This window comes from Salvelinus alpinus, chromosome 6 (assembly GCF_045679555.1).
Source record: "Salvelinus alpinus chromosome 6, SLU_Salpinus.1, whole genome shotgun sequence".
Taxonomy (NCBI): domain Eukaryota; kingdom Metazoa; phylum Chordata; class Actinopteri; order Salmoniformes; family Salmonidae; genus Salvelinus; species Salvelinus alpinus.
In genome coordinates, this window is record NC_092091.1 from 64,634,810 (window position 1) to 64,649,213 (window position 14,404).

At 45.6% G+C, this 14,404-nt stretch overlaps 1 protein-coding gene across 3 annotated transcripts in view; it reads left to right on the forward strand.

Annotated features, from left to right (window-relative positions):
* gpm6ab (glycoprotein M6Ab) overlaps positions 1-14,404 on the forward strand; it is a 72,444-nt gene that overhangs the window by 17,385 nt on the left and 40,655 nt on the right. Inside the window, exon 1 of one of the 3 annotated variants that reach the window (XM_071407397.1) lies at positions 1,501-1,735. The exons of 1 other annotated variant lie outside the window; for it this stretch is intronic. In XM_071407397.1, coding sequence (XP_071263498.1) covers positions 1,699-1,735 — 37 coding nt within the window. In that variant the 5' untranslated portion in view covers positions 1,501-1,698. Of the gene's footprint in view, positions 1-1,500; positions 1,736-14,404 lie in introns of those variants that run through there. One more of the 3 variants, XM_071407400.1, reaches the window with a different exon arrangement.

The window sequence follows — 14,404 nt, forward strand, 5'->3', positions numbered from 1 at the left end:
TGTGTGTGTGTGTGTGTGTGTGTGTGTGTGTGTGTGTGTGTGTGTGTGTGTGTGTGTGTGTGTGTGTGTGTGTGTGTGTGTGTGTGTGTGTGTGTGTGTGTGTGTGTGTGTGTGTGTGTGTGTGTGTGCGCCTGCATGAGTGCGATTGTGCGTGCGCGCTCTTTGCCATTGAGAAAAGGGTTCCTTGAGAGCCATAGCACTGTATATATTTGTGACAAAACACAGACATACTCCCATCCAAGCCCAACACAGCAATGAAAAAAAGGCATTATTCAATTTCAGAAGGTCAAAACATATATCCTCTTCCTTTCACTAGTCAGTGCAGCATAACTTAACCACGGGCAGGCTGACTGGCGGGCTCTTCCATTTACTCTAAAAACCAGGGGGGTTTAGTGGGGGACGAGGGTGAGAGGGAGAGTGGCTGTTGGGCTGGTTACACCCCTCCATCTGCTCACAGTGTGCCGGGCTGCTGCTGCTGCTGCTTTCACCATCCTGCTTCTAATACAAACCCTCAATCCCTTGTTTTTATGGCTGAACACCTGCTTCTGTCTTTCTCCTTGTGGCCCGTTCCTCCTTTTCTGTCTTTCCAACTCAGCAGTGTTATTCCCAATTTACATTTAAAGAAACACACAGGGAAGTAGAGTTTCTCCTTCCATTCCCCCTGGACTCAGTCTCTCCTTTACACTCCTTTCTCCAAAAACATGGTTGTTCATATTTATGCTTAAGACATTTTAAAGGGAAGAGGAGTTTGATCTTTCTCTCCCAGTCCAGTTATGTGCATCCTGGTGTTGTGGTTTCTAGTGATGGACAGGGGGAATTGATCATCTTCAGAAGAACCCGAAGGAATGAGACCAGGGGCTGCAGCGCTCTGAGACAGAGAGATACGGGTGTGAGAGTCCGAGAGATGGAATGGAGTGAGAGCTGAAAGAGAGGGAGGCGTGTGAGTGCCGGAGAGAGAAAGAGAGAGAGAGAGAGAGAGAGAGAGAGGAGCGAGGGAGGGGTGTGAGTGCTGGAGAGAGAAAGAGAGAGAGAGAGAGGAGCGAGGGAGGGAGGGGTGTGAGTGCCAGCGAGAGAGAGAGAGAGAGAGGAGCGGGAGGGGTGTGAGTGTCGGAGAGAGAAAGAGAGAGAGAGAGAGGAGAGGAGCAAGGGAAGGGTGTGAGTGTCGGAGAGAGAAAGAGAGAGAGAGAGAGGAGAGGAGCAAGGGAGGGGTGTGAGTGTCGGAGAGAGAAAGAGAGAGAGAGAGATGAGCGAGGGAGGGTGTGAGTGTCGGAGAGAGAAAGAGAGAGAGAGAGAGAGAGGAGCGAGGGAGGGAGGGGTGTGAGTGTCGGAGAGAGAAAGAGAGAGAGAGAGAGAGAGAGAGAGAGAGGAGCGAGGGAGGGGTGTGAGTGTCGGAGAGAGAGAGAGAGAGGAGCGAGGGAGGGGTGTGAGTGTCGGAGAGAGAAAGAGAGAGAGAGAGAGAGAGGAGCGAGGGAGGGGTGTGAGTGAGAGTCTGAGAGAGACGACACAACACTGAGACTTCCCTAGGAGCTGCTCACTGCTACAACGCCACAACTCACAGCTAGGGGACAAAACACACCCCAACACACACTCACACTGTACACACACATAGCCGAGAGAGGAGGCTTTATACACTTGTGACCGAGAGGATTTGTGACATTTCTGTGTATTGAAATCGAAGTGGACACAAACCCAGTCACAATGGAAGAGAATATGGAAGAAGGACAGAATTCAAAAGGTATGGTGTAAAATCTTTTTTTAAATAAAAAATCCTTTGTGTTGCTGCTGCTGCAACTGTACGTACTGTATGCCTATGTTACACACTCTCTCTTTGACACAGACATGTATTTGGATGCTTCCAAGCAAAGAATAAGCTACTGATGCAGACAAAGAAACACATGGATTGTAATTACTTGAGTGTTTTTGGGAGATTTTTTTCATTACTATTGATTGTCATCATCATTCATTGGAATTGCGCTGGTTTTATTTTGATTTGAGCGATGCTGTTTTGAAAGGTGGAGGGAGGGGAGGATGGAGGGAGGGAGGATGGAGGAGGCGGGTGTTTGGGGGTCCCTTGTTTGTTGAGTGGTGGATTGGAGGGGGGGTCCGTGGGAATTGTCTTGTCTTCTGCTTGAACGCTTGTCTTGACGGCTCACAAGAGACAGCAGAGAAGTGAATTTACTTCCCTCCATCCCTCCCTCCCTTCTCTCACTCTCTCGATTTTCCCCGGCTATGGCAACAATGCAGCCATTACTTTGCTATCTAAGCTGAAATCAGCTCAAATCAGATTAGCGCGCCTGTCTGTCCTCCTGTCCCTTTGTCTCAGTAACAGTTGTTTGTTTAGTGGCGGGGTGCATGGCCACTGTACCGTTCATCTCATTAAACGGCACTGTGCTGGAGGATGGGCGGGTGTTGTCTTGTCGAGGGGGGATCAACAGAACACGTATGCAGCGCTAGCTAAGACTATATACCCGTTATGAATGACAAATGTGAATGCGTTGTCTGTTGTGGAGATGGAATGAATATTTTTGACTGTTTTTATAGATGACGAACACTCTTAGCCAATCAGAGCAAAGCATGGGGAGCCATCTTTAGCCCAAGCAGGTGCTTCCCTTCCCTTCCCTTCCCTTCCCTTCCCTTCCCTTCCCTTCCCTTCCCTTCCCTTTCCTTTCCTTCCCTTCCCTTCCCTTCCCCTCCCTTCCCCTCCCTCTCCTCCCCTCCCCTTTGCCTCCTCCCCCACACCGCTTTCACATACACAATGTACACATATGAACCACATATGCTCTGTTCACAAACACATACCAACCCCACAGAGCCACAGGACAGCAACACAATTAGACCCAACCAAGTCCTGAGAAAACAAAAAGATAATTACTTCACACATTGGAAAGAATTAACAAAAAAACAGAGCAAACTAGAATGCTATTTGGCCCTAAACAGAGAGTACACAGTGGCAGAATACCTGAGCACTGTAACTGACCCAAATTTAACGAAAGCTTTGACTATGTATAGACTAAGTGATCCTAGCCTTGCTATTGAGAGAGGCCGCCGTAGGCAGACCTTGCTCTCCAGAGAAGACAGGCTATGTGCACACTGCCCATGAGGTGGAAACTGAGCTGCACTTCCTAACCTCCTGCCAAATGTACGACCATATTAGAGACACATATTTCCCTCAGATTACACAGACCCACAAAGAATTTAAAAACAAATCAAATGTTGATAAACTCACATATCTACTGGGTGAAATACCACAGTGTGCCATCACAGCAGCAAGATTTGTGACCTGTTGCCACAAGAAAAGGTCAACCAGTGAAGAACAAACACCATTATAAATACATGTATAAATAAATGTATGTTTATTTATTTTCCCTTTTGTACTTAAACTATTTGCACATCGTTAAGACACTGTATGTAGACATAATATGACATTTGAAATGTCTTCATTCTTTTGGAACTTGTTATTGTTTGTTTCACTTTTGTTTATCCATTTCACTTGCTTTGGCAATGTAAACATGTTTCCCATGCCAATAAAGCCCCTTGAATTGAATTGAGAATGAGAAAGAGGGAGTGAGAGAGGGTGAAGGGAGAGAGAGAGAGAGAGAGAGAGAGAGAGAGAGAGAGAGAGAGAGAGAGAGAGAGAGAGAGAGAGAGAGAGAGAGAGAGAGAGAGAGAGAGAGAGAGAGAGAGAGAGAGAGAGAGAGAGAGAGAGAGAGAGAGAGAGAGAGAGAGAGAGAGAGAGAGAGAGAGAGAGAGAGTAAAGAGAGAGAGGGAGATGGAGGGAGAGAGAGAGTAAAGAGAGAGAGGGAGATGGAGGGAGAGAGAGAAAGAGAAACAGGGCAGCTTAAACATATCATTTTGTTTTTGTAGACCCCATAAGCTTTCTTTTCTCACTGTCTCTCTCATCCTCTCTCTCTATCTCTCTCCCCATCTCTTCGCTCTGTCTCTCTCTCTGTCTCTCTCTCTCTGTCTCTGTCTCTCTACCTCTCTATCTCTTCTCTCTCTGTCTCTCTCTCAATTCAAGAGGCTTTATTTGCATGGGAAACATATGTTAACAACTCTGTCTATGTCTCTTCTCTCTCCTCTATCCCTTCTCTCTCTATCTCTCTCTCTCCCTTCCAATGCCAAAATAACTACAACCATATGGCGATGGTACTCAATGTGACCAAATCCAAAATGTTCCCCATCACAGTTTGTCAGCAACAGCAACAGAGTCTGTCTATGTTTACCGACAGGGGTTGGTGGGATTAGATGGTTGTCTACTTCTGAGTGAGCACCACCCACCTCTGGGAGGAAATGTGTTAGCTCCAGCCTTTGGAAAATCTTCAACAGCTGGACTCGAACCATTTGAAGTTCCCAGTTCAATGAGTTGTTTCCCTGCATGTCATGTCTTCATTACCATACTCTCTAGAGTCTTAAGAGTCAGGTGCTGAAAGCAGAGTGTCTGTGACTATTTGTCCAGGCAGTTGTTGCCTTGAGATAATAATGAATGCCTTGGGGTGTTGGATAGCAGAATACTGATAGTCTTTCTCTCTCTCTCTCTCTCTCTCTCTCTCTCTCTCTCTCTCTCTCTCTCTCTCTCTCTCTCTCTCTCTCTCTCTTTCTCTCTCTCCCCCCCCCTTTTCTCTCTCTCCCATTTTCTCTCTCCCATTTTCTCTCGCTCTCTCTCCCCCTTTTCTCTTTCTCTCTCCCCCCTTTTCTCTCTCTCTCACGCCCCTTTTCTCTCTCTCTCTCTCTCTCTCTCTCTCTCTCTCTCTCTCTCTCTCTCTTTCTCTCTCTCTCTACCTCCCTCTATGCCGCTGCGGGTCTCCTATACTTCATTGCGGCATGCCTGGCTAACCACAAATATAGCCGAACCCACAGAAGAAAATGATCAATGCAAATCTCTTTAGCAGGCGAAGGGAAGGGACAACTGGAGGGAGAGGGCAGGGGATGACAGAAGGAGGGATGGAGGGAGGGAGGTAGCTGGGTGAGGAGAGATGTGCTGTGGAGAAACAAAACGACAGCGATGGTAGTGACGACGGAGAGATGGGAGGTGCTCTTTCGCTCTCTCTCTCTCTCTCCCTCTCTGATGGATGGAGGGATGTTGTTTTGGAGAAAGCAGGAGGGATAGCGGGAGTGGGTTTGAAGAAGGACGGATGGAGATTAACAAGGTAATGGTGTCGATTTTTGAGAAAGCAAATACCGCCTACCCATATATCAATGCGGCAACACACGCTTACACAGACATTAATCACTGTACGCACACACACACACACACACACACACACACACACACACACACACACACACACACACACACACACACACACACACACACACACAAACATATCTGTTCTCCCCAAACACTTAGATTTAGAAATACAGAGCATTAGGAAGTACTATGTGGGGGGAAATCACGGGCAGCTGTGGTCATAAAGTAGGCTCATAGCGGTGATGACGGTACTGACGAACATGGTGATGATTCTGATGACGTTATGGTGTTGATTATGGGGACGGTGATGCTGAATGTTATGGTGACGACTGGTTGTGACAAAAGTGCTATTTGTTGACTAAAATCTCCTGCCTGATTTCAATATCTGAGCAGCTAACCGATCACTGCAGCTGTACATAGTCCATCGGTATATAGCCCACCCAATTTACCTACCTCATCCCCATACAGTTTTTATTTATTTACTTTTCTGCTCTTTTGCACACCAGTATCTCTACTTGCACATGATCATCTGATGATTTATCACCCCAGTGTTAATCTGCTAAATTGTAATTATTCGCTCCTATGGCCTATTTATTGCCTACCTCGACATGCCTTTTGCACACATTGTATATAGATTCTCTTTTTTTTTCTTTTTTCCCCTACTATGTTATTGACTTGTTTATTGTTTACTCCATGTGTAACTGTGTTGTTGTCTGTTCACACTGCTATGCTTTATCTTGGCCAGGTCGCAGTTACAACTGAGAACTTTTTCTCAACTAGCCTACCTGGTTAAATAAAGGTGAAATAAAATAAAAAATAAAAAATAAAATATTCCTTGTCATCCTCAACCATCTCCAATCTCTTGTTGATTGTATCAGGAAGTACAACACTTCCACATTGCAAGGCATTCATAGCTTGGAAAATGGAGGGCTTGTAATATAATTCAATTAGAATCAAGCCGGTCTCTGAGGCAGTTTGAATATTGAAGCACTATTGATTTATCTGGGCGTGATGAGCCGCAGCGGGAGTGAAATGAAATACCCAGGCTGCACTCCCCCATCTACAGCTAGCATCATGCTGCCGTTGCTATCAACAGAACTCCGACGTATGCATGTATGAACAGCCATCCTTAGCACTCTCTTGGATCTTTGTAACAGCGCTGTGTGGGATATTCGCGGCTGATAGATTTATGTTGATCAATTTGAATGACTAATTGGCTCTCTTCCTTCACCTTGGGGTAAAGTTTTTGGATGTTGCTTGTCTTTTAGGACAGTGGAGCTTTTTTCTGTTCGTACAAACAGTCGAGTTGAGACAATTGTTGTCACATTACTGACTCCGGTACATAAATAATCGACTACTGGCCCACCGTGGACTGCATCAATGATTGAGCCTGAAAATATAGCTAGAGAGTGTACTGTGCTGTGAAATGAGGGCTGAAATGACACTGGTCCCTTCCAAACTGAGGTTCTGTGACCAAAATAATCTCATTCTCTATGCGCGTGGATAAAATGTTGAACCAGTGTTTTCAGTGATATAGTTCTATAGAGATCCCTCACACTCTACCGACTACAAACTCACCTTAGGGCTTGTCTAGGCTCTTTGATGACATTCTTGATGGTCTGTGACTCAGACTGTGGGTTCCAAGATAGATATCTGAATCTACTTGATACAGTACCTGTGCGAGCCATAAGCTACAAATCACCGTTCCCTTCACCCACCAGTGGGTATTGGCCTAGAGAACGTGATCCATAACACTCAGTATCCAAGAGGCAGAGGGAGTTAGTGGGCCGTGGGGGTCATGCAGAGAAGGAGGCAGGCAGGGAGAGAGGGAGGGACGCAGGGAGCAAAGGAAAGAAGCATGTAGGCAGGCCTATGGGAGGCAGGGAGAATGGGAGGGAGGGAGGCAGGGAGAGAGGGAGGGAGGGAGGCAGGGAGAGAGGGAGGGAGGGAGGGAGGGAGGGAGGCAGGCAGGGAGAGAGGGAGGGACGCAGGGAGCAAAGGAAAGAAGCATGTAGGCAGGCCTATGGGAGGCAGGGAGGGAGGGAGGGAGGCAGAGAGGCAACCCTACCGTGTTTCAGAAAAGGGTGCAGGGAGGGAGGCAAGTCTGGGAGTAGTGTTCCGTTGCTCCAGGGTGATTGCTAGACTGGCCTTGGCACTGATAAGACCTGAACCATAAAACTTCCTGCCTGGATGGTCCTAGTGTAGTCTATTTAGGCCAGAAAGACCCGGCCGGGGCTTCCCTCTCTTACCTTCTGTCTGCTCCACTCCTCTCCGGCCTGCAAATATGCTAACAAGCTTTATCATTGTTACAGCTTGAGGAGCATGGTGACTAAAGTTCTGAGAGAAAGGTCAAGGTACCAGGGCAACGCCACCGATTACGTCCGATGAGTGTTCTGACTGGGGTCTCTGGGAAAGCGGACTTTGGCTAGGGCTGGACTGGCTATAACTGGACGATAGTTCCTCTTACAGTCTTCTAGATTTTTGTTGTTGTTTGCTTGTATTTTGGAGCAGAATTGTATTGAAGTCAAGCAACTGTTTTGTTGTGCTCTGTTCAGATGGGTACGATTGCTTACCTCAAGGCCTTTGTTGATTAGCCTGCTCTACCAGACTGTATGTTGCCCAGGGCGCCACTGTATAACCCCATTGTTAGGCTAAATGACGTGTGACACCAAGGTCATGGGTTCAAAACCCAGCCAGGAATGCAGTCATTTGCTGACATTACATCAACACATACTGTCATTTAGTAAACATCAGCTGATTATGACACATTTAACATGTAGCTCGGAGTAAATTACTCTGTGTGTACTGTCAATCTAGAGCACAGTAGAACATACTAGAACTGCATACTCAATCCAGCTGGACAGGGTTATAGACATTGGTCTTTGATAGTGCACAGTGACAGACAATAAAACCTATAGATTGGTGCCATTTCACTGGCGTTTCAGGTTAATAGCAATTATCTGGCCTGAGATTTGTCATTTTCCATCCCATTGTCCTTGCGACAGGTAGCCTACATTGCGCCACATATTTGTGTTGAGAATCGGTGTTTTACAATGATCGCTTTACGATTGAAATTTCCATGCCACTGGCCAGTTCTAAAAGGACCATCTTTAAATGTATCATGGAATTTGTCCCCGGGTGAAAATGGGATGTTTTGTCTTCTATCGATTTTTGGCGTTCGCCTTTTGTTTTTGGGGCAGAGTATTATTGAAGTCAAGCGACTCGTTTTGTTATGCTGTGTGCAGACAGACAGCCAGACAGCAAACTGTCACTGTCCACTCATCATCTGTTCATTGTGTTGTCATCATAAAAGAATGTCAGCTAAAGAACAGTCAATTCCTTTTCATTTGCAGTTATCAGACGATACGAAGACCTTATGAGGCGTTCATAGATACTATAATGCATTATACCTGTTTGCCTGAGGTAAAGTGCTACCCTCGGGGGCTATATTGTACATTGTCAGTCTTTTGCAATGGAACAGGAAAGCATCATAGCTCCCTAGCAAGGCCACTAAATATGTGTATACAACCAATCAAATGTGATTTGATTTCATTAGCAAAGCCATTAGCAGTGGTGTCTTGCAGGATGGACTCCATCAAGAGACACTCTGTTTAATGCTGTGGCCGAGTGTTCCTGGTTTACGATGCTGCCTGTGTCTGTACTGACACAGAGGCTAATGAATGGCCTCTAATTACAGTGCAGTTAGTACCAGCACCATCATTTAGCACTTCCTGTTTCTCCCCCCGGCAAATGAACATGAATCAAACCCAGTTAATAACACTATAGCAGGACACAGACATGGACACTCTTCTCATTCCCCAATGTCATGCTGGTGTTAGGAGATTGTTGTGGAATTGGTGGCTTAAAGTGAGACCAGAGGGGATTGAGTATAATGATGGGGAGGAGGACGATGTTGAGGAGGAGGAAGGGAGGGAAGGGAAAGGGGAAACCTAGTCAGTTGCACAACTGCATGCGTTCAACCGAAATGTGTCTCGTTAGAGGATAATGGTGTAGCGAGACACACGAGATACACGATGAGGTCGCAGTGGTACATCGTTCCCGAGCTGTACGACTCCCAACGTAATGACTGCAGAGGTAGTGCAGTGTACTAATGTCCACAGACTGAGGCAGTTCAAATTCTGTTGATTCAGAATTTAAGATGAAGTACAGGGCCAGAAGGGAGAGGTCAGGGTTCTGTTGTTGTGTCTGCTGCTCTTGAGGGAAGCACCCAGGTACTTAACCCCTGTGTTTTATTACGACCCCCGGCTGACGTCGTAAAAATAGGCCTTTTATTTATTTGATGCCTCTTCTGGTTGATAGCAGCCACAGACCTCATGTATTATGGAAGACATGTGGAAAGGTTGCTGTTGGATTGTTGGACTGGTAAAGGGTTGCCACGGGCACCGATGTCTGTTTCAAGCCATGGGTGTTTCGTCCAAAGACTATTCTCTTTACCACAGTTGCTAGAGCGATCAGCTTTGTTACTCTCAGCTCTCGGGGTGATGTGGTAGTGAAACTATCTATCTAAAAGCCTTTGAGCTATAGAAGGTAGCGTTTCAAAGGGAAGAGACACATATGAGCGTGAAAGACGTTCCACTTGATGAAAGACTGCATTTTCTTGCTGTGCAGGTATACATTAAAATAGTTTGTTGATGTGAAGACTGGAATGCATTGGCATGCCATTGGGAACCAACCTGTGGAAATGAATAGGATGCAGCTATCTTTTCCCCTCTCTCATAGTGATGTGATGACACAAGCTACAGTCCCTAATGCCCCTGCTTAGTGAACGTATGGGGTGATTACAGGGTATCTGTTACTGGAGGGCATCACTTACTATGCTCTCACAGAAACACTATACACCGCTATTGATTATAGTAGCATCCCCAACACAAAGTTACATTATTCGTTTTTTGAGCACATATTATTTTATTTTCACATTTTTATTGCTGGACATAGAAGACAGTAAAAACACCAGGAAATCAGCTCCAAGTGGTTTTAATGTTGGAAATCTGTACCCAAGTATTCCCACGCATTATAGAGAGACACATGTAAGCAAGGTTTGAAATGATTATGCTTTAGTCAAAATATTATATATGTTTGGGCTTCTTGCAGTCAATTTGCAGTCTATAATTTATTTGTAATTATGTTCCGACCATCCGCTCAAGAAGAAAATCGGCCTGCGGCTAAATCTAATTGATCCCTGACAAGCTTTAATACTCCCAGTGACATATAGTATGAGACCCAGGTTTATGCATGCTTATAACAAGTGACGATGAGCTTTAAGTAAAGTCTTACCCAAAAAGCACACAGGTTTGGATTTATTTCAACGTTTATTTGGCCCATCTTTGTACCATGAGAGGTTAAGGTAATGCATATTAGATTAAGCTGACCCAGAATTAAAGCTAGTGAATGAATAATACATTTACCATGAGTCATCCTGTGGAAAATGGTGCTATGGAATAATGCATTTGACGACGCTTAAAAGAAGACAGAGCTGCTTTTCAGCCTCCCAAAATGGCCACTTACCCCACACAGCAAGTTAATTGAGCAACACTATGTGGATGAGAACAGTGGTGCTTCTAAATTGTAGACAAAAACACTAAGCCCAGATTCTGTTTAGCTACAGATGTAGGATCTTAATTTGAGCCGGGTTTGTTACAGCAGGACAATAATCCTGCAGCAACAGGAAATGTGAATTATAATGTGGATTCTAATGAATGGACATTTTTGTAGAGGTTGATACATTTCTCGTTACGGCAAATCAAATCTGAAATTTGGAAACAAAGTGGAAACATTAGAAGCCTTAAATACACTACAAATGTGCATTTCCTGCAAAGCAGAAATATCCTACATCTGTGCATAAACTGTACCTAATGGTGCTAATTGACAGACATGCCTGGCGCAGGACTTTTCCAGTGAAGTACACATCATGTAGAGGTGCTTTTGAGGGATAGCTTCCTGTGAAATGGCAGCTTGCCTGCCAGTACCCTGTGATGTTTAGTTCTGTCAGGACTTAGCCTGTATAGCAGTTGTGGGATTCAAATCAAATGTGATTTGTCACATGCGCCAAATACAACCTTCCAGTGAAATGCTTACTAACCAACAATGCTTTGAGAAGTTAAGAAGAAAAACGTGTTAAGTAAAACATTGATAAGTAAAAAAATATAATAATAATTAAAGTAACAAATAATTAAATAGCAGCAATAAAATAACAATAGCGCGACTATGTACAAGGGTTACTGGTACAGAGTCAATGTGCAGGGGCACCGGTTAGTCAAGGTAATTGAGGTAATATGTACATGTAGGTAGAGTTAAAGTGACCATGCATAGATAATGAACAGAGAGTAGCAGCAGTGTAAAAGAGGGGTCTGGGTAGCCCTTTGATTAGCTGTTCAGGAGCCTTATGGCTTGGGGGTAGAATCTGTTAAGAAGCCTCTTGGACCTAGACTTGGCGCTCCGGTACCTCTTGCCGTGCGGTAGCAGAAAGAACAGTCTATGACTAGGGTGGCTGGAGTCTTTGACAATTTTTAGGGCCTTCCTCTGACACCGCCTGGTATAGTGGACCTGGATGGCGGGAAGCTTGGTCCCAGTGATGTACTGGGCCGTACGCAATACCCTCTGTAGCGCCTTATGGTCGGAGGCTGAGCAGTTGCCATACCAGCCAGTGATGCAACCAGTCAGGATGCTCTCGATGGTGCAGCTGTAGAACCTTTTGAGGATCTGAGGACCCATGCCAAATCTTTTCAGTCTCTTGAGGGGGAATAGAATTTGTCGTGCCCTCTTCACGACTGTTTTAGTGTGTTTGGACCATGATAGTTTGTTGGTGATGTGGACACCAAGGAACACTGAAGCTCTCAACCTGCTCCACTGCAGCCCCGTCAATAAGAATGTCTTCCTGTAGTCCACAATCATCTCCTTTGTCTTGTTGTCCCGGCACCACATGGCCAGGTCTCTGACCTCCTCCCTATAGGCTGTCTCATCGTTGTCGGTGATCAGGCCTGCCACTTAGGTGTCATCGGCAAACTTGATACTGGTGTTGAAGTCGTGCCTGGCCATGCAGTCATGAGTGAACAGGGAGTACAGGAGGGAACTGAGCACAAAACCATGATGGGCCCCCGTGTTGAGGATCAGCGTGGCGGATGTGTTGTTACCTACCCTTAACACCTGGGGGGGGGGGGGGGGGGGGGCGGCCCGTCAGGAAGTCAAGGATCCAGTTGCAGAGGGATGTGCTTAGTCTCAGAGTCCTTAGCTTAGTGATGAGCTTTGAGGGCACTATGGTGTTGAATGCTGAGCTGTAGTCAATGAATAGCATTCTCACATAGGTGTTCCTTTTGTCCAGGTGTGAAAGGTTTGTGTGGCGTGCAATAGAGATTGCGTCATCTGTGGATCTGTTGTGGCGGTATGCAAATTGGAGTGGGTCTAGGGTTTCTGGGATGATGGTGTTGATGTGAGCCATGACCAGCCTTTCAAAGCACTTCATGGCTACAGACGTGAGTTCTACGGGATTGGTTGGTCATATAGCCGCAGAGCAATCCAGCTGGGTTGTTGTGGAAACAGCTTGGTGATGCTGTGAGCTTGTTGTGGTACAGCCAGGATGTCTATGTGTTTATTTCCATCACTGTAGTCTGTCTATAGGCTACATGAGGATCAAATACCGTATGGCCATGGAGATCCTATACAATTCTATATGTAATTCTCTGTGAATGGCTAATGGCCGTATTACAGAGCCAAAATGAAACCTCTCTGCAGTCAAACTGTGTACGTCACCGCACATTCAGAAGCGTTTATCTTTCTCCACCAGGCTCAAAGCAGTTAGTTTCTCATCCAAATCTACTAGATTTCAATTTTCTCTGACCGCCAAAAAAACACGATGGGTTAAGACGTACATCACCATGGCAGGGCGTTTTAAATTAACCTTTCCTTGGTACGTGAAGCAGCTTTAATATCATCCGGTCCCCCCTACTCTCTCCTCCACTGTATCCTCTTTGTATTAATCTGAGTCTGTCTCTTAGCAACCGGATGATTGACAGTTAAGGATTCCTTTTAGCGGCGAGAGGAGATGCTGTCAGCTAGAATCATACGCTCCCACAACAAAGGCAATTATGGTCAAGGTCTTTTCTTTTCATTCACCTTGTGTAGATTCAATCCTTTGCTGTTTGACATGGAGGGATGGTCATCGTATTAGGTGTTTAGATCAACACCCTTTTGTTTGTATTCATCGTTACATTTTAGCAGTGACGTTTGAGACAATTATTGACAAAGGAACTTAGATTATTATGGTTTGATTGTTTGTTTTGTGATTTTGTGATTTTGGTTAGTCCTCTCTGTGTGTGGTGTCAGATGTTTTGATGTGTCGTTTTTACACACACACACACACACACACACACACACACACACACACACACACACACACACACACACACACACACACACACACACACACACACACACACACACCGTTTTATAATCCTTGTAGGAACCAGAAAATGTATTTCCTTTCAAAATAGTTTTTTCCTTAACCTAAACCTTAACCCTAGCCCTTAACCTAGCATTAACTCTAAACCTAACTTCTAAACCCTAACCTTAATTCTAACCCTAACCCTAATTTTAACCCTAACCCTAAACCTAACCTTTAAGCCTAAAATAGTATTTTTCCTTTTAGGGACTGGCAAAATGTCCCCACTTGGATAGTTAAACACACACACACACACACACACACACACACACACACACACACACACACACACACACACACACACACACACACACACACACACACACACACACACACACACACACACACACACACACACACACACACACACACACACACACAAACACACACCACATATTGCTTTATAAAGTCCTGAGAGCATCGATGTCTCTGGGCTTGGGTTGTGTTTTCAGTCTCACTGTCAGTGGTGGAAAAAGTACTCAATTCTCATACTTGAGTTAAAGTAAAGATAGCTTAATAGAAAATGACTCAAGTAAAAGTGAAAGTCAACGGGGGCCTCCCGGGTGGCGCGGTGGTCTAAGGCACTTCATCGCAGTGTGCCACCAGAAACTGGGTTCGAGCCCAGGCCGGCTGCGACGGGGAGGCCCATGGGGTGGCGCACAATTGGCCCAGCGTCGTCCGGGTTAGGGAGAGTTTGGCTGGCAGGGATATCCTTGTCTCATCGCGCACTAGTGACTCCTGTGGCGGGCCGGGCACAGTGC